Source organism: Ascaphus truei, chromosome 2 (genome assembly GCF_040206685.1).
Source record: "Ascaphus truei isolate aAscTru1 chromosome 2, aAscTru1.hap1, whole genome shotgun sequence".
Classification (NCBI taxonomy): Eukaryota; Metazoa; Chordata; class Amphibia; order Anura; family Ascaphidae; genus Ascaphus; species Ascaphus truei.
Window position 1 is genome coordinate 351,611,580 of NC_134484.1, and position 25,916 is coordinate 351,637,495.

The 25,916-nt window shown below is 40.8% G+C and overlaps 1 protein-coding gene across 2 annotated transcripts in view; it reads left to right on the forward strand.

The window, feature by feature from the left end:
- CREB5 (cAMP responsive element binding protein 5) overlaps positions 1–25,916 on the forward strand; it is a 370,960-nt gene that overhangs the window by 247,418 nt on the left and 97,626 nt on the right. For both annotated transcript variants that reach the window (XM_075586852.1, XM_075586851.1), the window contains 2 exons: positions 8,361–8,487; positions 14,370–14,480. In XM_075586852.1, the coding sequence (XP_075442967.1) occupies positions 8,361–8,487; positions 14,370–14,480 (238 nt within the window). The remainder of the gene's footprint in view (positions 1–8,360; positions 8,488–14,369; positions 14,481–25,916) is intronic.

Sequence of the window (25,916 nt, forward strand, 5' to 3'; positions counted from 1 at the left end):
ATGGGATTTCAGCCTGCAGATATTTTCTGGGACCGCAGGAGCCACTCACAGAGACAATGACTAAATCCATCACATTTATTCTGACCCTTAACTAGTTTACATTTGGAAATGACACATACCTCCAGACAACCGGGACCACAATGGGCACTCGGATGGCACCACAGTATGCCAATCTGTTCTGCGCAAAACTGGAAAGTGACTTTCTTTCCACCTGTCACTTGAAACCCCTTACATACCTTTGGTACATCAATGACATCCTCGTGATTTGGACCTCTGGTGAACAAGACCTCATACAGTTCCATGAGAACTTCAATATGTTCCACCCGACCATTAACCTCAAACTTACCCATTCCCCGGACGAAGTATATTTCCTAGACACCACCATTAGTATACATAACAACCAACTACAGACTTCTGTATACCGCAAACCTACAGACAGAGCTAGCTATTTAAGGAACAACAGCTTCCACCCCACACATACTAAGCATGCAACCATCTACAGTCAAGCCATACGATACAACCTGATATGCTTCCGACACAGCAGACAGAGGCCAGCGGATTACAGCCTTGAGATCGGATTTCATAAACCATGTATATAACCACAGAATTGTAGACCAGCAAATCCACAAAGTCACCAGAATACGAAGAAGTGATCTCTTTGAATATAGACAGAAAGAGACAAGCGACAGGGTAGCTTTGGTGGTCACATATAACCCACACCTAGAAGCCCTACGCAAGATCGCCAGGGAACTACAACCCAATCTCCAGGAAGATACAAGACTGCAACAGGTCTTCCCCGAAACACCCTTATTATCATACAGATAACCTCATAATCTCAAGAAAATGATTGTGAGGAGTAAAGTATTCAACAATACAGCTGAATGCGGGACAAGACCATGCCAGGATGCAAGATGCAAAACCTGCGCAATGCTCCACACAGCGGGCACAATACAAATACCACACAGGAATCTGGAGTACAAAATCAGAGGAATGTTCACCTGTTCCTCCAGCAATGTCATGTACCTCATCATGTGCATGATGGGACAGGAGCTAAACAAGAGAATTAATCTGCATCGCCAAAGCATTACACGCGGAACAAGAGACAGTCCTGTCGGTGAACATTTCTCTGACCATAAGATGAACGATCTGAAGGTGGCCATACTCAAAGGTAATCTTAGAACACCGAAAGAGAGATGGTTGCATGAATACAAATTTATGCAACTGGTCAGTACACTTAGTGGTGGCCTAAACCAAGACCGCAGCTTCATGAGTCACTACCATGACACAAGAGAACTATCTTCCCATGAGTGCTAAAGGCCTTGTCTATACATACAGCGCTATATCAATGCACACAGCTGTCTCTTAAACATACATATGTACTATGTAATTCGTTCCCTATATACCAGTAGGGACCACATAGTATCTACACACATTAATAGTAATGCAACACCCTCTTACATTTCTACACCTACCCACACCATTGGTATACACTCCCACACACACCTTTTTTAAAGCGCTGTATACATGTTGGGCCCTTTATAAATTAATATTTACACACATACACACACATACATGCATACATACACACAAATTCACACACATACTCTTACGTCACTAACATTCATGGACCATTTAACACCTTAAGTCATAAATCGCATACTGCACAGGGGGAGGGATATTATTTATTTATAAAAAATTTTACCAGGAAGTAATACATTGAGAGTTACCTCTCGTTTTGAAGTTTGCCCTGGGCATAGAGTTAAGACAAATAATACATGGTTAGTTACATAAATGAACGGGTATACATTATATAAGACATTGCATGCACAGTTAAAGAAAATATATATTAGAGGCGTATGTAACAGTTACAGACCAGGATAAGCTTCAGTCGGATACATTCCAGGATGCACTGTTTTTAAGTAAAAATCTTTCGTGCTTTATCCATTGTAACATCGCCGGAAGAAGAGATCAGTGTATCTCGAAAGCTCACACAAATAAAAGCACCTAGTTACCACAGAAGGTATCGTCTTTCGTTTTTGATTTTATATATATATATATAATAAAGATATAATGAACATGGGAAGTACTTAACTTTTATAAGTTACCTATTTCATAAGTTACTTCCACACCTGCCTTCTACAAATAGTGTGTGTGTGTGTGTATTTGATAAATGCGTCTGTCGTGTGTGTTATGGTGCGAACTGTATAATTGTACAATTTTAACATTTACAGGATGTCACCTTACATCTTTATTAGGAAATCCATGTTGGATTTTCAAAAGCCTGTGCACCTGTAATCTCTTCTTCAAGCCACTTAACCAATGAAAGTCAGCTTCTCCGTGAGTGAGGCAGCATTGCGGCTAGTACAATAACATTATTGGAAATCTGTTTTATATTTTAATGCATTACAAAAGGTCAATAGCCTCACTTTTGATGCTACAAACATGCAATGCTGCTTTAATAATAAAACAAGAGAACATTTGACTGCTGCTCTCTTAGACACAGATCATTGCTAAAGTGGCTTCATGATTGGCAAAGGTTCAATACCAGTGGTCTTCAACATAGTACTGGCGCCTTTCTGAGAGCATGCCAGACTGTTGGATTTATACTTTCTCCTGGGTACCCCATCTTGATAAACCGTTCTGATAGTAAAGGCCATGTTCCCAGGGACTGCAGCATCTATCACTTTGTCAAAGAGCTTGAAAACCCTGCCTGTCATCTCTGACATGTTAATTGAAAGAAAGGCTTAAATAGCCTGTGACTTTGTGCATGGTGTTTATACAAGTATATAGGTAGAAGTAATCTGTCTGCTGCAGAGGCTCAGGTCTACAGGAATTGGATTAGTGGCTGAACAATACATTAACTCATATACCTTACCTTGTTATTTAGTATTTTTAAGAAAAAGGACTTTGCCTAAAGGCATGTAGTTATTAAAAAAAAATTAGGATCAGCTTGCTTAAAATCTAGAATTATTAACTCACGCTAACAAGCCTGCACTGGAGAAACTGGTGTTCCTTTGTTGTAATTTTTTCTTTTTTTTTCCAAGATAAGTTTCAAGCTCAGAAAGATAAAGAAATGTAAAATTGCCCACAAAAGGTCCTTGTTCTTTATTTCTCTTTGCGTTTGCCTGTCCTGGTATCTTGTGTGTTTGATGCAGCCTGTGTCTTACTTGACAACAATTATTTGAAATACGTGTGAACCTGTATCCTACTGTAAATACAAATATAGGATAAGTATGTGTCGTCTAAATTTAACACAGGTTGAACTTGATGGACAGATGTCTTTTTTTCATCCTCATCTACTATGTAACTATGTAACTCCCTTTTAAAGGTCCCCTGTGTCAGAACCTAAAAACACTTCTGAAAAATCCAAATAAAAAAAGAACTATGTTCAAATATGTCCAAGCTACAAAATTGGGGCAGAAATAAAGAGCACCCGTGTATGTCAAAGGAAGTAAAGTATTGCTTTAAACTAGGCATCTTCTTTGATAAACGTGGCTGTTATGTGCTCCCTTACTGTAGGTACATAAGCCCAGGAAGTGTCCTAGCATAAAGCACACCAGCTGCTACCATTCTATATCACACTGTACATTGAATGACCTCACTAGAATATAGGATAATAGGCGGAAAAGAGTATATTACATGGGGCGGTGCCATGGAGAGATTCTGGCTAATTAATCACTAGTAAGCTATTACTAAGCTACTGTGCTTTAGTGGAATATGGAATAATAGCAAGAATGTGTATTATGAGGAGTGGCTCTGAGTAAAGCTGGTTGGGATACTGGGAGAGCACTTAGCATCACTTGATTACATAAATAGTGAATTATTCACAGGCCTGTTTAAATAGAAAATACTATTATTTGAAGATGCTCATCAGTGGCGTAGCTATCAGCATGGAGGCATTTGTCCTGTCGCAACACAATGATGACATCTCAACGTGAATTGTTCTTTGAATTGCTATTTTTCTAACTACACACATAAAAGAGGGTGCTTTTTTAACCTGTGTAAACGTTATACATCTGGGTTAAATTACTGGTAGAGGGACGCGTCTCTTGGTGCAGAAGTCAAGAAGCTCCACAGTACATGAGTATTAAGAACACCCTGTATCCGTAGGAATTCAAGGTTTTGTGATTCATACACTAGTGGACTTTCTGTCACTTATGGATGTGAGGATCTATCCACACTAACTGTGCCTGGAAAGCAGTTACAGTGGAATAGCCTTTTAACATTTATGAGTATGTCAATATGTGGGGTTCAGAAACAGCCCATTGGAATCTATAGGACTGCAGATTAAAACCAATGGTGCTGTGTTTAGAATTGATGGCATCGCAGCTTTTAAAAGTACCTCCTACTTTATTATTCTTATCGCACAATTTTAAGTGGCCACAATTGTACATTTTATGAGAGCTGTTTAATGACTTGTCCTGATTACTGCTACTTGCAAATGTCTGCAGCATTCTTGCCTCGTTTACGTTCAGTTCCCAATCGAACCCGTAATGAAAGCAATGTGCATGGTGCCGTATATTCCATGGGATTTGCTGTTTTGAGTGAGGCTCTTGAAAATATTGAATCATTTGTGCCTGACATTTTCAGGATTTAAAATTGGCTTCCGGCCGTGCCATTGCATGTAACCCTACTAAAGTCCGGAAGATGTCAGAACAAAAGATCTAGTCCCTGCAGTGCGCCTCTTGTGCTGAATGTGTTAATGCTCCTGGAGGTAACATCAGTACAGTCATATTCAGGAGATCCCTTGGCATTAGGTAAGCTTTAAAGAGGCAATCCAAGCGGGTGATTTTTTAATGCACATGTTTTTATTTTTTAAACATACGGTTGAAGCAGTGAGTCTCCGGAGTTGAACCCCATTAATTTCAGTTCTGGGGATCCCCCTACATCTGGAGATACTTACATCTGTAGGGTGTACCGGAGAACATTTTGCTTGGCTAGCAGGGATCACGTAATGGTCCCTTTTCGAAGCTCCCGCGCCCTGTGGGCCAATAGAAAGCCGTGACATCATCCGGTGCGGCTTCCTATTGGCCCACGTGACTCTGAAGCTTTAGACTAGTAAGAGATACTGCCACCACATACAGAGGTAATTATCTCTGAAAGCAGTGGGCCCCCGGAGCTGAGATTAATGGGATTTCAGTCCCCCTGCTTCAATCCTATACTAACACATTTTAAAAAAAATGAAAAAATTGCAAATAAAAATTGCACCTTTAAAAAATGAGCAGGGTGGATTTCTACTTTAACCCATGCATGTTGAACAACGAAATTACCCAGTCGGTAAATGTATGTTAACAGTATGTATGTTGTATGTATGTATGTTGAATGTATGTTAACAGTTCAAATCAATATCCCCACCAATAAATGATATGTGAAATATTTCTTCTGGGTTAAAGTCTTTTCTGAATAATTGGTACATGGTCTGGTAAGTATATGTGTGGGCAAGCTGCAGAAGATCATCTTGAAATCATTTAAACTTCCTTCGGTGCCATTATATGCATGTACTTTGTTATACTAGCTTTCCCCTAAGGCGCCCACTCTGCTCCTCATCTTGTTCTTCCATACATCTCCCCGTTTATGTTATGAACATAATTAAACATTCAGAGGTCATTAGACCCTTTAGTGTAATCTTATAAACGTTCACAAACATAATGGTCATATTAAGATACTTTGTAACAAACCCTTGCAGCTCTATTTGTAGTCATGTGAAATAATTGTTTGGGAGCATGTATTGATTGTTGGGTCTTCAATAAACAGAGCAGCGAGTTATGTAACTGTTTTCAAGTTCGTTTCTTTAAATTGAATCAGTAGTTATTTTTTCTTTTTCGGGAGAGGGAGTGGCTCAGTGAGTAAAGACACTGACTGGCACTGAGAGTTTGAAGCAGGGGAGCCTGGTTCAATTCCTGGTGTCGGCTCCTTGTGACCTTGGGAAAGTCACTAAATCTCCCTGTGCCTCAGGCACCAAAAACATAGATTGTAAGCTCCACGGGGCAGGGACCTGTGCCTGCAAAATGTCTCTGTAAAGCGCTGCGTACAACTAGCAGTGCTATACAAGAACATGCTATTATTATTAGGCCGTATTAGAGTTTTTGTTGCAGCTTTCAGCATTTTTATCACAGCAGAGAGTGCCGGTTGGACTTCGGTCTGGTTTTGCCAGTCATCAGATCTAATTTCAGCTTTTCGGAGGGTTCTTGGATGTCGAAGACAATCTTGTTGGGCCACTGGGGGTCAGATCCAAATGTAACTAAAAACCTTAGCATGGCATTATGAAATGTCTAAGTAGTACATTGTTTTAAAATATGCTTTGATATTGAGATCTCAAGTGTTGACCAAGCTGCAGCTTTCTAGTATTTGAAGTTGTTTACTACTTCTGCACCACGGGGAACCTCCGCACCCATGAATGGAAACACAGCGCAATTGACTCTAGCACTGCAGCGTTTAACTTAACGTTCTTGTCAACCCGTGGCCTTGAAAACAGTAACAATCAGATTTTGAAGCAATACAGAGCTTTTTGAGTCAAGGACTGAGACTAAATAGTTTTTTTTTTCTCTCTTTGGGGCCTCCCAGGCTGTTAAAGACTTAGGATTCAAAATCATTGCAAGTATCATTTGATATATTGTCGAAGGCTGAGCTTGCTGCAATTTTTCTTTTCAAGGATGTAATGTACAGTACCTTTTGTGAATGATTTAACTCACTAGTGAGCACATGTTGATATCGGCCTCTTATTGATCAGTGCGCAACTAATGATAGAAAAGAGTGTTTTGTAACAAGAAAGTGTAAAGTAGACAATCTCGTTCAGTGTTTTTCAACACGGGTTCCTAGGCACCTTTGAGTTCCCTGGGCACCCATAAAGGGTTTCCTGCAATTTTCAGGTCATTTGAAAATTGTACCAATTACAGAAGAAATTACAATGCATCTGATCTCAGATGCGCTATTAGAGAGGGTTGGGGTTCCTTACAATGCATCTGATCTCAGACGCGTTATTAGAGAGGGTTGGGGATCCTTACAATGCATCTGATCTCAGACGGGTTATTAGAGAGGGTTGGGGTTCCGTACAATGCATCTGATCTCAGACGCGCTATTAGAGAGGGTTGGGGTTCTTTACAATGCATCTGATCTCAGACGCGCTATTAGAGAGGGTTGGGGTTCCTTACAATGTATCTGATCTCAGACGCGCTATTAGAGAGGGTTGGGGTTCCTTACAATGCATCAGATCTCAGATGCGCTATTAGAGAGGGTTGGGGTTCCTTACAATGCATCAGATCTCAGATGCGCTATTAGAGAGGGTTGGGGTTCCTTACAATGCATCAGATCTCAGATGCGCTATTAGAGAGGGTTGGGGTTCCTTACAATGCATCAGATTTCAGACACGCTATTAGTGAGGGTTGGCTGTGCTTGCAATGCATTGGATGTGAGACGCGCTATTAGGGATTGTTGGGGATTCTTACAATGCATCTGATCTCAGACGCGCTATTAGAGAGGAATGGGGTTCCTTACAATGCATCAGATCTCAGATGCGCTATTAGAGCGTTTTTGGGGTTCCTTACAATGTATCTGATCTCAGATGTGCTATTAGAGAGGGTTGGGGTTCCTTACAATGCATCTGATATCAGACGTGCTATTAGAGAGGGTTGGGGTTCTGCAGAATTTCACACTATAATTATAGGGTTCCTTAACAAAAAAAGGTTGAAAAACACTCTTGTAGTTGGCATGCTAAGAAAATAACCTAAAAAGCACAGCAGCTTATTGTAAATGGTCAAGCTGAATAAAGAAGACTTAAAAAACTTACAATAATAAAGAGATTAGAAAAGAGTACATATTTGAGCCTGTTGCAGTTTTTGAATCAGTTTTGAGAATGTACTGTATGTTCACTGAAACGAATATTGTTTGTTTTTGCATCTTTGGTCTCATAACAAACATAGGAAAATTCAAATGCAATAAAATATGATTGTGTGTACTGGTGAGGTTTTTTTCCCATGATAAATACAGGAATTCTAGTATTTTTCTTTATCGTTTTTTTTTTTTTAAATCCTTTTTGGCCAAAAAAAATGTAATTAGGAATATATATCAGGTCTGATTTTGGCTAGTGTTCTTTGTAGTCTGGGAAATACAACACACATGTTTCTATCCTTGTGGCTTAGAGACGCTAGTTTACTCCTGTTATTATAACCTACAGTCCTCTGATGATATATAAACAAAATGTATGAATCACAGTGCGTTTGGGGGGGAAGGTTATATACTGAACCTAGGTCAATATCTCTGGTATCTCAAGGGTTCATTTGACATGTAAGATAATGTGCAGTACTTCACTGCTTGTTTTTATTCTCTGTGATGCTTACCATGTTTTTCTCCTCCTTTCCTAGGCCTGTCCCAGGCTCTCTTTCTTCACTACTGCATCTACACAACAGACAAAGACAGCCCATGCCTGCCTCTATGCCTGGCACCCTGCCCAACCCCACCATGCCTGGATCTTCTGCAGTATTGATGCCTGTAAGTCATTTTACTTAAACAATTAGATAACACAAGAATGTGTTAAGATGGCTTTCACAGGAATAGAAGATACATCGTATGTACAATATTATTTATGGTAATGTAACAGAGAAGATTCTTGCCAACGTCCTGGAGAATATCTATCTGTGTGTGCAAAGGTACTTGAAAGAAGGGAGCGGTGTATTTAGAGCTCAGTACTACGACTAGATCATTTCGTGTGTAACTCCTGTTAGAATTAGTTTATTTTTATCTTCACATACTTATGAACAAAGGGGTGCATTTTTTCATATTTTGAGAGTGGCCGTCAGTTAATGATGGATCTCCATGCAACAACGGCTTCAAATGGAAATAAAAAAAAACATAAGATGTATCCGTATTGTTTAAGTACATTCGTTTGAGCTTTGTCACAAAATAAATCAATATACGGTGGTAACAGTTTATAAATTGGCCGTGCCAGACACATTTGCATAGTCAATTAGTAGTTACATTTCAGTCTGATTGTATAACCCAAGGTTCTGTAATGTCCACAGTGGTGACCCACTTCATGAGAATCGTTAGCTGCAGGACCCTGCATGAGTACTATACTATACTTTTCATATGTGACACAATTGCCTCATGATATAATTCTCATTCATCTTAGTTGATACTTTTGACTGTCCCAAGCGTAACTGAAAAAAGGGAGTAAACATTTGGTGCAGGGCAAAGATCTAAAACAGTAGTGACTCTATTCTTGTTTCACTCGTATAAAAGCACTTGCAATGATTTCAATATACACTTCAGGGCTCATCGGGTTCTAGGACGTGCTAATTATCATACAGTATCTGTGAATGCACAACGGAGAACTCTGAGACAAGTAAAGGTGCAAAATAAAGGACTCTGGGGGTTATGCTCTAAAGTCTTGTGGCTGCAGAATTGGGACATAAAAAGTGCAACAAAAAGCACCATAAATATATTAAACAAGGAATTCTATTGATAGCAGTTGGAGTTTCTCCTCCAATCTGATTCACTTATTTTCTCACTGGTCTTCTCCCAGCTTTTTAACTGGGAGAATTTTAGTAAATAACCTCCATCACAGACACAAATAGCCTTTTTTTGCTTCAAAAATTACCTTTTTCTAACATGCATTTTGTAAATGTATGTGTAACGGGTCCTCCCCCCCAACCCCACCCCCAATCGCAGATTGGCCCCTCTAGGGAAATACTACTCTGGTTACACATGGCTATAGTGTGGTGCACCTGCTGGCTTACAGGACTCCTGAGTCTCCCGCTTGATGGTATTGGCTTGTGAGGTAATGTTGAGTTATACTCACTCATGGTACAGCGCCTCCATCTCTTCCAGGTCCCCAGCGTAGTAGGGAGGAGTCTCTGAAAGAGAACCTCTATGTGCACCTTCTTCCCAAGTGACTCCACACACAGGACAGAAGCGTTCTTTCTCTTTGGTATCCTTTATTAACAGCAGACATGGACAGCCGCCCATCATAGTGGCTGGTCGTTTAGCCGCTCATTCTCAGGTTGCCAACCCAAAGGAAGTCCCTGACCGTACACTCCCAGGCGAGGGCCCTGAAAGCAGGTCTAGCTCTTCCCTTACTCCCTAATGAAGTAAGAGGTATAGTCTTCCACACCGCTCCCTAGAGGGAGGGCCACAAACACTGCCAGAGCCCTGACAGGTTGCTGGATAGACTCAAAGCCAGGGTGTGCAGCGCACAGCAATAAGGAGGAGCAGGTCTTGCAGAAAAATAGTCCTTTATTTAATTCATGGTGTGGGACAACAGCAAACCTTCAACGCGTTTCGTTCAAGGAACTTTATCTTTATCTTTATCTTTATCTTGATAAAGTTCCTTGAACGAAACGCGTTGAAGGTTTGCTGTTGTCCCACACCATGAATTAAATAAAGGACTATTTTTCTGCAAGACCTGCTCCTCCTTATTGCTGTGCGCTGCACACCCTGGCTTTGGATCTACACCCTAATACAGCTGCACGCTCTGGAGGGGAGACTGGAGAAGAAAGAAGATTCAGTGAGTACTAAACCTGGGGCTACCTAATGAGGAAAGAGAGGGCTGTCTTTGGCAACCCACTCCTACCTTCAGGGTACCTTATGCCCAATTAAAGGGACAGTGCCATTGTAAAATTATTATTATCACCCAGTGTACTCCCCTCCTTCAACATAGTCCCAGCACTGTTGAGCACCATCACAAATATGCTGGATAGACTCACCTCACTCAGGTGGTGAGGCACACACACGAAATTCAGGAAGTGCTGCTTATTATATAGCTTCAGTAGGCACCACTCCTGTGTCACTGTTAGTGGACACAGAGCCTGATGTCACTTCCTTCACTAAATAATTCACAGCATATGAAGTGAGGGCAAACCCCATGATTACTCCTGGCAAACCTGCCCTTTAACAGGGATTATTGCACAGGAGGAGAAAGACATGTAACCCCAAAATTATACACGGCTACATATGTTTCAGTTTTTTCCACCTATTTTTGTCCGGTGGGTGCCAGTTTGTAACTTGGGAATGACACAGAACAGCAGCTCACTGATGTACCCTTTTATAATACAATACATGCCATTTTTTCTCAATGTAAAAAACTTGAATAACAAGCTCTTTACATCTAACACTGACAGATGTTTTGCTGTGAATGTAGCAGCACTTTTCAGTAGCTTGATGCAAGTATTTTTTTTTTTTTTTACCAGCATTGCAGCAGATTTAAAGCTTTAAAAACTGACCCCATACATTTTAATGTAGTTTCTTTCTCAACAAACAGAAAAGACCCCATTATATGGAATTAAAAGGACAGGCATCCAAAGGGCGAGGGGGGAGGGGGAGGGAGAGCTGGGAGATAACTGTCATGGGGTCGGCAGCTGCGAGGGCCCAGCCAGTGCTAGAAGTTGGGCTCGGTCAGAGGTGTTTGGCTGCCAGGCCTCTGTTTTCTGCCAGGCCCCAGCTGCTGCGGACCTCCCCACCCACTGGTCGGCACGGAAATTTGGGCCCACCCGGAAGCCAAGCTTAACTTCCGCATCCGAGAGGCACCGGAGGTCTAACCCTCCCCCCCCCCCCTTGGGAGCAGATGAATAATTGCAGGCTTTAGCATCTCATTGGAGCCAAAAGATGCAGAAGCATCCACAACCTCAATTTGCATCAAAGAACTTCTTGCCATGGAACTACAGACGGGTTTTATGTGCTGTCCCCCTTCTCTGTTTTCCGGTTTTAGCCTTTAAAGAAAACCTTTTGCTCCTTAGGTGATTACCTCCTTAGATGTATATGCAGAAACACTCCAAAGATGCAGTACCTGGTTGGGAACATGTCGTTTCTTGGTCCACTTTTAAATTAGCTGTTGTCTTTTCCATTAGTTCTATTAGAGAGAACTGGTCTGTGCCTATATTTTAAACCTGTTGTGTTATTCCTGATTTATATATAAACGGAATTTTAAAGAAGTGCTCTGAGAAATCGTGATGACTTCATGGTGGTGAGGACGCATAAAGATACCATTACATGCCTGAGGCAGGCACTGCAATGTACTGTAAGTGCATATCTCACCAGCTATAATTTTAGCACTGTGTTGTGAACTTGCTTCACTATTATGCTCTTCTTTCTCTTTTTTCTTCCCACGAGGTGCGCTGATTATCTTGGACATCTTTTCTATTAGAAATAATGACAATGAGGCCCATGCGGTATAATGGTTATTTTTGTATAATGTGTCATGCAATTTGGAAAGAGGAAACACGCCATTCAGTGTAGCTTCAAGAGAGCTTTTATTTTTTATTTGTTCCCTTCCCATCGCCCGTCTAATTTGGAGGGACTGCACTTTTAAAAGATCGCTAAAAAAAAAAAATGACCACATAAAATCAGCACGAACTTGACCTCCGGGGAACTATCAAATTCCATAGTGCCGATGTATCTCCCGCAAGAGGCAACTAACATGCCTGTTTCTCAAAGCAGGATCATATTATGGCAACGCCCAGGGGGATATGTATCCAAGTGCCCTCGCTCGCACAAACTGGTGCAAAGACGGCATCAGGTTTAGAAACAAATTCCTACTGCTTTCAGTGGAACGCTTTGCTTTCATATTAGTGGTGCGCCGACTTTGCCCAAGCAAGATGTGACACGCCGTACACCAGCGTTAGGCCGTTTTCAGGGTGGCTGCTACGTGACGTGCGTGCGCTTGCGTGCGCACGCATGTCCGGCGCAATTTCAGGTTGTTCGGTGGGTGTGTTCAAACTGAAAATTCCACCGGCGGCAAAGTGCAGCGTTGACGCTGCTACATTTTGCCGCTACAACCAGAAATGATATTGGGGGCCGCAGTCACGTCACGTGAGCTGGTTCAGCGAACCAGCTCCGTGACACGTTCGCCCTGCCCCCTACCAAGCCTCCAAACGCCGCGACCCGACTCCTGCAGCCTGGACACAGATTGCTGGACTGCAGGAGCACGCGGGGGAGGCGCACACGGACGCTAGGGTCCGTAGCAGCCACCCTGAACTCGGCCTTAGAATGGCGACTGCACTAGCAAGCAGTGAAAGTCACATCCTGGAACAGCTGAGTGCACACGATAAAAGGCTGACACATTTCTCGGCTTTCAGCAGGTGCAGTTGTTTTCGGCTAAGAACGAGTTTCATTTGCATGGCCATGTCGATGGCTATTTCTGATAAATACGTTAACGCAAACCCAATCCACTTGTCACTTTGGAGAGCCAGGCAAATCTGAAATATGATCTTCTCCTCTGCTCTCCTGAGAGACTTCTCCTTTCTAGTAACATTCTGGCAGCACTTACGTCTCTCTAATGCTCAGATGGATGATCGCAAACCTTCACATCTTGATCACTTTGACCACGAGAGAAGCCGAGAATATATAGTCAGAGGTTTTCTTGTTTGGGAATATGCCGTACATTTTCTCGCTCGTTTCGAAACATGCTTTTAAAGCGTTAATCACTCTCAGACAATTACAATAAAAAGAAACAGCTTAATAGCGATGCATCTTTCTAATATGGCTTATTTTATTGCCTTTTACAGGTTTACATTTTTTTTTTCTTTTTTCGTGCAATATTTCTTCATCGCCATGTCGCAGGCTGGATGTTTTTTATTTTCTTGAATTTATTGTTTTTATGCCAGCGAAATAAATATTTGCTTTATGTTTTATAGATGTTATATGGATCTCTTGTCTGATCAGTAAATGTTCTAATTATTCAATATAATACTGTATTTACTGGGAACATTAAAGAAACAAAAAACACAGTTATCACATGTATCGAAGCCTCTCTTGCCTACTGCAAAACTAGTGTAACACATCGCATCAGAATGTTCAAAGAATACTATTAATATTACTATTAATATTACTATTAATATGACTATTAATAACACATGTTTACTTTGACAAATCTGTACAGAGGCCTATTTATTATACTCTAATACTGTCAATTCTAAAGCCCCCGCAGACAGAGTGCAATTTATTGTAGTTTGGCCTACGAGAGGCAGGCGAGATTTCTGTCCGTGACTTCACTGGTGGTATGTGAATCTTGCTGCTTAATAGCCAGTGAATATGTGAGTTTGTCTCATTTGCTAGCAAAATGTGCATATCACCCTGAATTGCAGAGCTGTAACCAAATCAGAAAATGCCATTTTTGCACGATTTTGATGAGCGATTAAGGCGGAGAGATGCTAATTTGTGCGAAAAGCAGGTGTTATCGCCAGGAAATGCCCTGATCTTCATTCAATGAATAGGTACCAAAGTCCTTTTAACTGCACGTTTTAACTGCACCATTTGCAACACGTTTTTCCCAGTTTTGCAGTCAGGACATTGGCGCCCCATAATGTTTTCCATCAACGTTTCTTTGGATGGGCGGCTCCTGCTGACATGTAACACAATTTTTCTCATATCCCACACAGATGGAAAGACAAATGTCAATGAACTCCAATATCATGGGGATGCAGGGTCCAAACCTAAACAACCCGTGCGCGTCATCTCAAGTCCCGCCAATGCACTCAGAAGCCAAAATGGTAAGAACAGGAGCTATTGTTTCCATTGGGTTGGCTGAGGCTCTTAAAGAAATGAGAAACCTCTGTATAATGTAGCTGAAGCTGGTGATTCTGTTTACACGTGTACCGAGTATCAATTTCATAGCAGAAGTGCATGCTTTGGTGATTCTTACCCGCCCCCTATGAAACTGTACATTTTACACTATATACAGTAATAATTTGTTTTCCTGTACATGCTGCACTATATCATAATTAGTATTCCTGTCCTGTGTATATGCTACACTATATAATAAATTGTTTTCCTGTACATGCTACACTATATAATAATTAGTATTCCTGTGTACATGCTACACTATATATTAAATAGTATTCCTGTGTATGTGCTACACTTTATAATAATTAGTATTCCTGTGCACATGCTACACTATATAATATATAATAATTAGTATTCCTGTGTATATGCTACATTATATAATAATTTGTTTTTCTGTACATGCTACACTATATACTAATTAGTATTCCTCTGTACATGCTACACTTTATAATAATTAATATTCCTCTGTACATACTAGACTATATAATAATTAGTATTCCTGTGCACATACTAGACTATATAATAATTAGTATTCCTGTGCACAAACTAGACTATATAATAATTAGTATTCCTGTGTACATGCTACAATATATAATAAATCATTTTCCTGTATATGCGGCACTTTATATTAATTAGTATTCCTGTACATGCTACACTAGATAATAATTTGTATTCCTGGGTACATACTACACTATATAATAATTATTGTTCCTGTATATGCTACACTGTCTGATAATTAGTATTCCTGTGTACATGCTACACTATATAACAATTTGTTTTCCTATACATGCTGCACTATATAATAATTAGTATCGATAAATATCCTATCACACAATTCTTCTCTTAAAATAAATGAATCCCCCATATTTGCTCTCCATCCAGGCAAATTGTGTATAATACCCTTCCTTCTGCCCCTACATTAATATCCAAAAGGATGATCCTTTCTGAAAGTAAGATACTCTTTTATTTGTGTTTGTTGAGGTTGCTGGGGCCTTGAAGGCAGCAGGAGATCAGCAAATACTGAACTATTAGAAGAAAAATAATGATGTTTTTTCATGCTCTCTTGAAGGCTTTAGACATAAGTATTTAGGTATCTGCAATGTAAGTTACACAGCACTTGCAGCATATTAATTGATCATGTTTATAATATCAAGTATGAAAAGCCATATTACCTTTTTGATATTTGCAAAGGTAATCTCCACCAGTCAAGAAGTTGAGCTCAAACAACAATGGTTTGGAATCTTGAGCTGGACAATAGGAATTCCTGGGCATACTTTAACCCTTGTTAGTGAGTGTGCATGAATATGTAGCCTTTCTGAACAGTGTGTGCAAGCAAGCATCTTTCTGTGATTGTGTATTTAATGTGTCAATGGCAAGGTCTACAGCAGCGTAGTTAGGAATCATTCCAGGTAAGGCTATTTTACATGAGACAACTATTTGAATTTTACATTTTAAAAGAATAGCCATGAAATCACGGATTTCTGTCCCCCCCATTAAGTTATATAATAGCAAGTGTGTTAACATTGTTAACTGGCAGGGGGAAAAAAAATCTGCGCATTGTTAGAATAAACACAACATAGGAATTTTGAATCCTTTGAAATACGATTTCAAAATGACCAAAAACAGATCTAAGTAGGAACATTTGCCCCCAGAAATGATCTGATTGCATTCAGTTTTAATTCTGAGAATGACCGTTGTTGTATTTGGAGTAGCTAGAAGTACAGTATAAAACGGAGAGTAAACCAAGTGGTTTGTTACTATGGTAGTATTTGCATACTTAGAAATTGTTGAAAGGTTGTCAACAATGACCAGCGTGTGCTGAATAGTTTGGAACGTAGACGCACATGCCTTTTGTGTAATGTGTGCAGTTGTAGCTGCTCAAGGAAAGATGTCATAACCAGATGTGCATAATATTTGCAGTATTTGATTTAGCACGGGCCTGGAGAAATATTTTGCTATTGTCATAGAAATCGAGTGGCTGCACACAACACATGTGGCAGTCTAATTGATCAGTGATTGTTATTGCTACAAACAGCAGTAGTTGTAGTAATTGTGCCTACAGACGTTATTTCAGGTCAACACATTCAAGAAATGGAATGTATTTGAATGGCTCATGGCAGGGCTGACCTATGTCAGGCCCCACAGGGATTGTGTTGGGGGATCTTTAAAAGGGCAATTCAACTTAGCGGGTCAACTTTGGAAGTGCATTTAGTGTCTTCCATCAAAAATATCCAGTCGTACAACTTCCCCCTCCCCAACGCAGAAAACAAATAAAATACAAGTTATTTTAATAGAAAAATCCAATTACCCGTCTAGAAACTATCTTAGTTATTTCTGAATATGTATCACTTCTTGTTAGGAACACTGGAATCGAGCATATCCACTGCATATGTTTATCTGTTTGACTAATGGTGGCAGCTTAATTACTTTTAAACAAAGCAACCTGAGGTAAGATAACAATTTGGATGACTAATGAATGTCTTTTGGTGATAGCATTATTTGCCATCCATCGTAAAAACTCTTGCAAAGCATTTGATTAGCATGGAAATGTTAAAAGTTTAAACACATCATTTGAAACACTTATACTCTGTCCTTAGTTCACTTTCGTCCAGGCTTGGACTGCCTCACACAGACGATTAGTCAAAGGATACAAGAAGAGTGGGAAAGGATGTAAAGAATAGCAATTGTCCCACAACCCCCGCATAGTGGCTGTTTGCGCGTAGATTGCAAACCTTGGGACAGGGTTTCCCTTTGCATTATGTTATCGTTTACGTACTGCTCTTATCCTCTCTGCTTGTACTTCATTTCCCAGGATTGTAATTGTAAAAGACATGTGTACAGGGTGCTGGAGTAATATCAATGCAATGATTCATACACACCTGGCTTTATTAAGATACCCTGATGTACAGGTAAATCCACAGGGTAGTGCAGGGATGGCAAACTCCAGCCCTCAAGGACCACCAACAGGTCAGGTTTTAAAGATACCCCTGCTTCAGTGCAGGTGGCTCAATCAGTGGCTCAGTCAATGTCTCAGGGTGAAATTCCCATGTCCTCACTGGAATCCAATTTAGGGCACCATCCAGTAACCTGGAGCCTGCAATACAGAAACAGGTTACATCAGACATCATGACATTAACCAATAACACAGTATACAGACACTAAGGACTCATACCACCCACTGCCTACAGCGATGATGATAGAACAATTCTTCCAACGGGAATACTTATAGTATTTAGGATCGGGTTTCTTTACCACCCCTCCCATCAAACATCTTGGTGCAGATGAAGTACACCTTAGGCGAACAAGGCCTCTGTCTGACCCACCCTGTTCTTATAAATGCATGTACCCACTAACCACTCCTCCATAATGGAGCATATTTTGGATTCATTTATGAATCTCTTCTCAGAAGTCTTCACCTTGAGATATTCCACGACAGCCTGCTTAAGCCAATCATGACGGTTATTCTCCATTTCTTCCATGATCGGCTCGGGTACATATGGGAATTCATACCTGTGAGACTGACGGTACCTGTGTAGTATGGCCCTATCAGCTCTACTGAATTTTGAAGGGGAGGGCACAAGGTCTGCACCATGATTGGCTGTACACAGACCCAGTGTCACCTTCACTCCTCCCACTCAGGGAGGCTGCATGAGGGGGTGGGGGGTAAACCCCACAGAGAAGACTGTCACTGTCTGTAGCTATCATAACTTACGTGACAGGAAGGCAGAAAGATAGTGTAGACCAGCCATGGCTATACAAGCTATGGGTAAAACCTGGGGGAAAGCATAAAAACGTCTCAAATTTGATTATATTTGAATTTCCTTTTATAAACATTAAGTAACCAATGTTATTATCCTAGCAGTAAAAAATGTTAAAAAGTCAGCTTCATTACATAAAACCAAAGCAGTGTCTTTAATAAATATCCAAGCACTGTACTAACTAGGACAGTATTACAAGTTAATCAAACTCAGCAGCATTAAAATGTAGTCTTTGTTCAATAAATGCTATTCCAAAATATATTTTGAAGATGACAACGTTTTAGAGGCTATAGCTACTTACATAGTTTCATAGTGAGCTCTGCTGTGCTGGAACAACCCTGTTCATGTTGAAAGTGTTTCTGTTTTATGAATGAGTCTGTGATAAGATTAAATAAAAACAAAAAATCATTTATGGTGTTGACCCATTTATCAGACAAGAAAAAATGAGCCAGCTTACTCCTGTACAGTACTTGTCCCCTAATCCATGAGTGCACAGTTATACTCATCATTATTCGATTGAACTTATTCAGTGAAACCCGAACACGGCAATCCATGCTGGTCTCCCCTCTCCCCCCCCCCCACTTTTTTTCATTCCCCGGCGCTGAACGCCATTAATTTAAAAGCTTGGTTAAAGTAATGGCCGCTTTTCAAAGCTCCAACATCACGCAGGTCAACGGGAAGCCGTGACATCATCAAGTTTGGCTTCCTGTTGACCTGCATGACCTGGAGCTTTAAACTCCACCGAGATACCAGCACCCCATGCAGAGGTAAGTATCCCAGGAAGCAAGGGTCCCCCCCAATGCTGAAATAAATGGGGTTCAGCTCCGGAGACCCGCTGCTTCAATAATGTGTAAATTGTTTTTTTGTTTAAAGGCCCCATGGATTGCTCCTTCAAAGGGACCTATAAAAATACAGTTAATGTATTCATTAACCTTCTCTTTATTCTTGGCTTTCTGCCGTGCCATATAAACTTTGTTATCTCTTTTTCTAGATCTTTAATATCTTTTTGTGGGACTGAGACAGGTAGCACTTGGAATAAATATATACCCTCTCCCTCCCACCCCAAAATAACTTGTGTTAAAAGAACAATAAAATACAAGTTAAAAAAAAAAAAAACATACAGTTAAGGTTTCTTAGGCCGCGTTTATAGTGGGCGCGACGGAGCACGTGTGCGCAAGCATGGCGCAGACAACAGACCTCTTCTCTATGAGGCTGCCCATAGTGCGCGCGACCGTGCAAGCGATTAAGAGCGACCGCGCAGCAGATTGTTGCTGTCACAGCCACGCCTCCCTGCAAACACTATGAGCACAAAGTGTTTGTGGCTCCTCCTTCCTGATTTCAAGCTCACACGTGTCACCTTTTAAAGCTGCAGTTCAAGCTGCCGTTTTAAATACATATATATATATTTTTTCCATTCAATACTGTATGTGCATCGATACAATCTGCACACTGACAAGTGATTAGCTAAGTCTTTTCACTATGAGCCCAAATCGCTCAAGCGACAGGCACACGCGCCCACTATAAACGAGCCCTTATTTTGCTGTAGAGCAAATTAGATCATATGAACGTGCTGTATTCTTTGAGCCGTGAAAGGATGCACTGTGATAAAACTCCACTTCATTATATACTGTGGCAAACAGAGACATCACTTTGTTACATGCTTAAGTTAAAGCAGTGTGTTTCAGTGGGGCTTATCCCAGAGAAAAGATCTGAAATTGATGTTGCATTTTTAAAGATTAAAGCACCGTGCATACTGCATATTGGAATCAAAGTGACATCCGTTGGCAGGTAGGACAAACACAACGTTACATTGACCGAGTACGTTGAGTTTAAAGCAGTTCCATTTTTATTTTATTGCAGCATTGGTCACCTCTGGTACTGTACTGTGCTACGTTCAGGTCTGGGGAACCCGCCATCCCGCTTTCTGAGATATTTACAGGTGTAGCTGCTGGTGTTTCCTCACAGGGATTTAAATGGTCGTCCAATAGGGAGCAACAAATTATATTGTGGCTTATGGCCTGCGGGACCCGCACAATCTAAGGCCATTTTGTTTTCCATGAAGAGAGCAGACACCAGTAACGACACTGGTAACGGGGGTCCCTGGAACTGTAGAGGAGTTAAAATGCGGTTAAAATGTTGTAAAAAGAGGCAAATTCAGAATAAGATTAATACAAAGCTGGAGTGTCACTATTAACTATCTGAAAAATGCAGGGCAAAATAGTATTTTTTTTTATAACTGATCTGTGCTCACATGTTTTCTGAATCACCTTTTTTAGGCTTTTAATCAAACAAATATAAACATCTTTTCGGACCCAAGAGGAGGCTGCATGTCCTGTATGTCCTGCTGTATTTGTTATTGTGCTTTTCAGAGTTACACTTTTGAATCTAAATTTACTAAAGTTAGTGACCATATCCTTACTTATGGAACAATCGTAAAATTGTGAGGAAGGCGTTAGATTATTGAATTATTTTACTAAAAGTACATGCTGCTTAATGTGACTGCACCTACATTCAGCTTTTGTTTTGCTACCGTAATTAGCTATAATCTGTCTGGGCAAATACCACTTGTGAGCACATTTGCATGTCTCACACAGGAACATTTCTGGGAAATGACATGTAAATGAGCACTCACAGCCTTTGACTTCCTTATCCATTTTAACTTGGACCGCTATAAGCTTATTCCTGCCGTATTACACAGCTTTTAGCACAGCCTGGGTTAAAGCAGTGCATAGCCAGTAAGATAAATTGCGTGTCTGCATTTGGAAGGAACTGTCTATATCCCTGTAGTGTACAGTACCTCCTGGTACTACCATTGCACATCCACATTCAGGCATAATGGCACAGAACAACTGTAACTAACATGGCACGTTCTTCACTGCACAGAAAGGGAGGCCTAGCTGATCACATTTCACAAATCTTCTCCAAAGATTGCGAAAGGCTACGGTTGTGTGAATTTCTTCATGTGCCTTAGGTGGTAAAAAATGAATGTAAAAAGATGACTAATGATCCTTGCTCTCCCTGCCAAGTGTAGAGTCCATGATAAGTAAAAAGCAGAGACTCCATCACTTTCGCGATGATGAAAGTGTCCAGCTGCTGCGTGGTCTGGAGGGGTGTGAGAACTTTGTAATGACTGCAGCTATGAAGAGGATGTTCTCCTTATCTTGCTTTGAAGTGCTACTAATTGAGCGTTCTCAGTCAGAACCTTGCGAAGTGATCCATTTACATGTCTTTGCTTTGCCACTGGCTCACACCCCGGGGTTCAACCCTTTCAGCATGAAAGTAGGCGTCAGCATATTCAAAGACCCCCCCAAAGGCATCTACAGGACACGTGAAAACTCAAATTAAAAACCTTATTAAATGTTCTGCGGGATCATATTTATTTTATTACGGATTGTAAGTAGCATGCAATAAGTTAAATGCCCCTAAGGATAGGGGTGTCTTTGTTGTTAGTCTCACAACATCACTTAGAAAACAATTTGTCCATGTGCAACAGGTGCGCAGCAAAATTGTAGACAGGATATAGGTGAACGATGAACGTGGCATGCAGTTGCGCTTGTGAATAATAAGGAAAATTTATTACATATAGGATCGACTTTAAGGTTCTTTTCTTTGACCTTTTTCAAGATGAAAAGGAGCGAAACGTTACAAGCAGAAATCTGCTTTTGCGTTTTGTTAAAAAATACTACAAAATACATTGGATTCTACTTCTAGAAACCTGCAAAGAACACATTGCTAAATATTAAATGGCTAAATATTATATGGTTGGATAGATAAAGTGTGGCCCATAATAAAAACAAGTGCAATAAAATAATATACAGTCTAGGTGCAGGGACAGAAAGACGTGATGTATCATAGTCTCCAAGCTGCAGAACCAGGGCAAAACTGGATCAGATTTTTCAAACCCAAACATGACATTGCTTTCAGATACACACACAGCCCCCGTAACCCGAACCCACCACACTGTGTATATTTGTGTCAAAAGGAGTGTTACTGCGATTGTGATCTCATGTAGTACAGATGCAGCGGCCATTATTCGAACACTTCACGCGGTGTATACCTCGGAATACCCATGTCATGGCGCGGGATTTCTTCCAACCGTACCACCTTAAGACGCGAGTGCAGGCGAGTGCAGAAAATGGCATTTTAGTGTTCTGGCTTTTAAACACCTGAAATTGGCACAGTAGCACAGTACTGTACACATTACAATTCATCCATTTCATTGCATTTAATTGCACACAATCCATGAAATTCAAACAGAGCAACCGCGATAAGCACGTGTAACTGGGGCGATTGGCCGCGTTCATGCCGCGTAGAGAACAGCAGCGCACACGACAATGGCACCTTGATTTGTTAAAATAATGGCCGCTGCATATAACAAAAGACAAAAATCCCCAGTGCTACATCCAATGTGACAAATTATATAGGTAAATACTTATCTGTTTTTCTCCTCATAAGTGAGGGTCATTAGTTCAGTTCTTTGGCTAAAGCAAAGTGTTTGTAGATTGTAATTGGTTTATAGTGGGTGCGACAGCGCGTGTGTGCGCAAGCATGGCGTGAACAGACCTCTTCTCTATGAGGCTGCCCATAGTGCGCGCAAGCGATTAAGAGCGACCGCCCGGCAGATTTTTTAAAAGACAAATAATTTAGTTTTTTCGCGCGGCGGCCGCATCACAGCCGGGTCACGTGCGCGGTTCAGCCAATGAGGGCGAACCGCTCAAGTGACGTCACGGCCACGCCTCCGCCACGCATCCCTGCAAACACAATGAGCACAAATCATTTGTGGCTCCTCCTTCCTGATTTCAAGCTCACTCGTTGCCTTTTAAAGCTGCAGCTCAAGCTGCCGTTTTAAAAACTGTAATTTTTTTCCATTCAATATGTGCATCAATACAATCTGACAAGTGATTAGCTAAGCTGCAGATCGATCCGTTCTCCTGTAATCGATCGCCGAATCGGGGGTTATTTCATTCACTGTAGGGCTACACAAGAGTACCCAAGATGCAAAGTTCTGAGGGGAAGATTATGTGACCAGACAGGCACTAGATACAATTGGTTCACTGCTAGAGAGAGGGCGGGGCTCAAGAGCCAGTCTGTATAGAAGGGGAAGTGACTTTGTAAATGGTTTCTTTAGAAACAAACATGCTTGCTACATTAGAATACATAACATGTCTTTAAACATTGTTTTAAAAAAATGCTAAAAGTATTTTCTCATAGTACAGAACTGATTTATTTAAAAAAACCACATGTAGGATATTGCTTGAACTGCAGCTTTAAATTGCAGTTCTGGCTATGCACCGGTGAATGACCAGTCTATTAAAGACTGCTCTCCCTCCATTAGGGAGGTTATGGGAGCTTTTTGCAGGTTCAGTAGTGTTAGGACCTACAGATGGGGCCATACTGTGACGTGGTTGTAAGCTTAAAATACTTTGGCCAAATAATTTAAATAACTGATCCTTACTTATGAAAAGAAAAACAGATAATTATTGAACTATATAATGTGTCATGGTGGTTGCAGCACTGAGGCTTTTTGTCTTTTGCTTTCAACATGACGAGCTTTCTCAGGTAAATCTGGAGCGGCTTTTTCCGCCCCAGCTTTGCAGGCCGGACAGTTTGATCACCAGCAGGTGTCTTGCCAAAGATTACGTTGGACATTCCCTGATTTTGAATTGAATTAGTCAATGACATAGCCCAGTGCCTTAGGGGTAATAAGGACAAAGCGGTGCTTCTCCACAGGACAACTACCGGCGCCGGAAGACTTCTTACGGTCCAACCTCTCGAATGAAGCTGCAAGGTGTCTTCCAGTGCCAGAAGGTGTCTGAATAGCGCTGCTTAGTTAATATGGCCTTTAAGCTCTTCTTTGTGTAAATGGATGTAATCCCACCTGCACATTCAGGTTATGTTTTATTACCCCCAAAAAATATCTTTATACTTTGTTTTGGATAGAGCTAGACGAGATCAGAGAGGTCAGCAAGGTAGGAACTGGCAGGGGGTCAACAACTGCAAGTATGGGCAGCAGGTCTCCATTCCCTAACAGAAGGTTCAGTTCAGCGGTGGCCAACTCCAGTCCCCAAGGGCCACTAACAGGTCAGCTTCTCAGGATATCCCTGCTCAGCAGTGACTGAGCCACTGTTTGAGCCAACTCTGCTGAAGCAGGGATATCCTGAAAACCTGACCTGTTGGTGGCCCTTGAAGACTGGAGTTGGCCACCCTTGCTTTAGATGGAAGATAGAAGTACATAGTTATACTCGGTATTGGGTTACACTGCAACATGAACTGTTTATAAGTTATAATTTATTCCACTATCATAAAAGGTTTAATTCCATGTATCTCTGCAGAGTGAGCACCCTATGACACACTGAATTTCTTCTTCTGCTTCCCAATATCAACATCTTGCTGATTCTGTTTGTAAGAATGAAGGGAGCCTGACAATCCTAGTTGTGAATGGAGATGAGTGAAATTATGCAAAATACATTTGCAACATTTTTAGCGCTTTTTCCAATTTCACTTCCCTGAAAAACCTTTTTGCCAAGCCTCAAAGGGCGAACAATGTCATGAAATGAGTCGTAAATGTTGCCATTTCGCAACCTTTCAGCAAAATACTGTATCAAAACACAGTGAGCCAAACTCGGCGGTTACCCTATTTCTAGTCTGAGCATTAAGCAGATCTGGCAACTTAAGGCATTGTTGCAAACAAATATAGCTATTTTAGAGAATTTTGCCAGTTACAATATTAAGCGAAATTGCAATGCACATCGACTTAAAGCAGCAATACTACATCCCCCCGTTTTTTTCTTATTTGTACAGTATATGTACAGCGTGTGACAATGTATAATTCTACATTCTTACCGGAGCTGGCAATCGTTTGGTGCTCCTGTTATAAACCTGTCACAATCCTGATTGTGTGCCTAACATAATGGCCGCTTTTCAGTTTCAATCTATCCTTCAGTCAGTGTAACTCGGCACCTACAATGTATCCTCATATTATGAAGGTAACATTTTCTTTTGTTACAGTTTGCAGCTCAAACTGCTGGGAACATTGGCAACAAATTATCAGAAACAGGAAAGTGTTGCAAAAATCTTGCACTGCTGTGAAGGTGTGGTAAAATCTACTAAAGACATCAAAGGATGCTTTAAAACTCATAAAAAAATGACATTACGAGTTTAATAATAATAAAAATGAAATGCAGTAAGTATTATCTAATAATACAGAACTGATTTATTTAAAAAAAAACACATATAAGATTTCACATGTTTTGCTGCTTTAAAGCTTGACAAATCGCTTGTGAACTCTGACAAGATTACGTTTTGTTTTTTTCCATTGCTGAAAAAAAGGCCAATTGTGTCTGATTTGCAACTTAGGGCAAAAGCTCTCGACATCTCTAGGCAGAAACTGCGAAAGAGGCTTAGAAAATATGATTTCTGAGACAAAAGGAGTTAAATAACCAAGGTGGCTGATTAAGTTTGTAAGCAACAACAGTTGCTGTATAAATGCTGCGTGACTGTGTATTCTCTGTCTGCACCACCTGACTTTTTATTTATATCCCCTACACATTACTGCATGGCCATTCCAGGTCTTATAATGAACATTAATTGATTAGCTGGATCCAA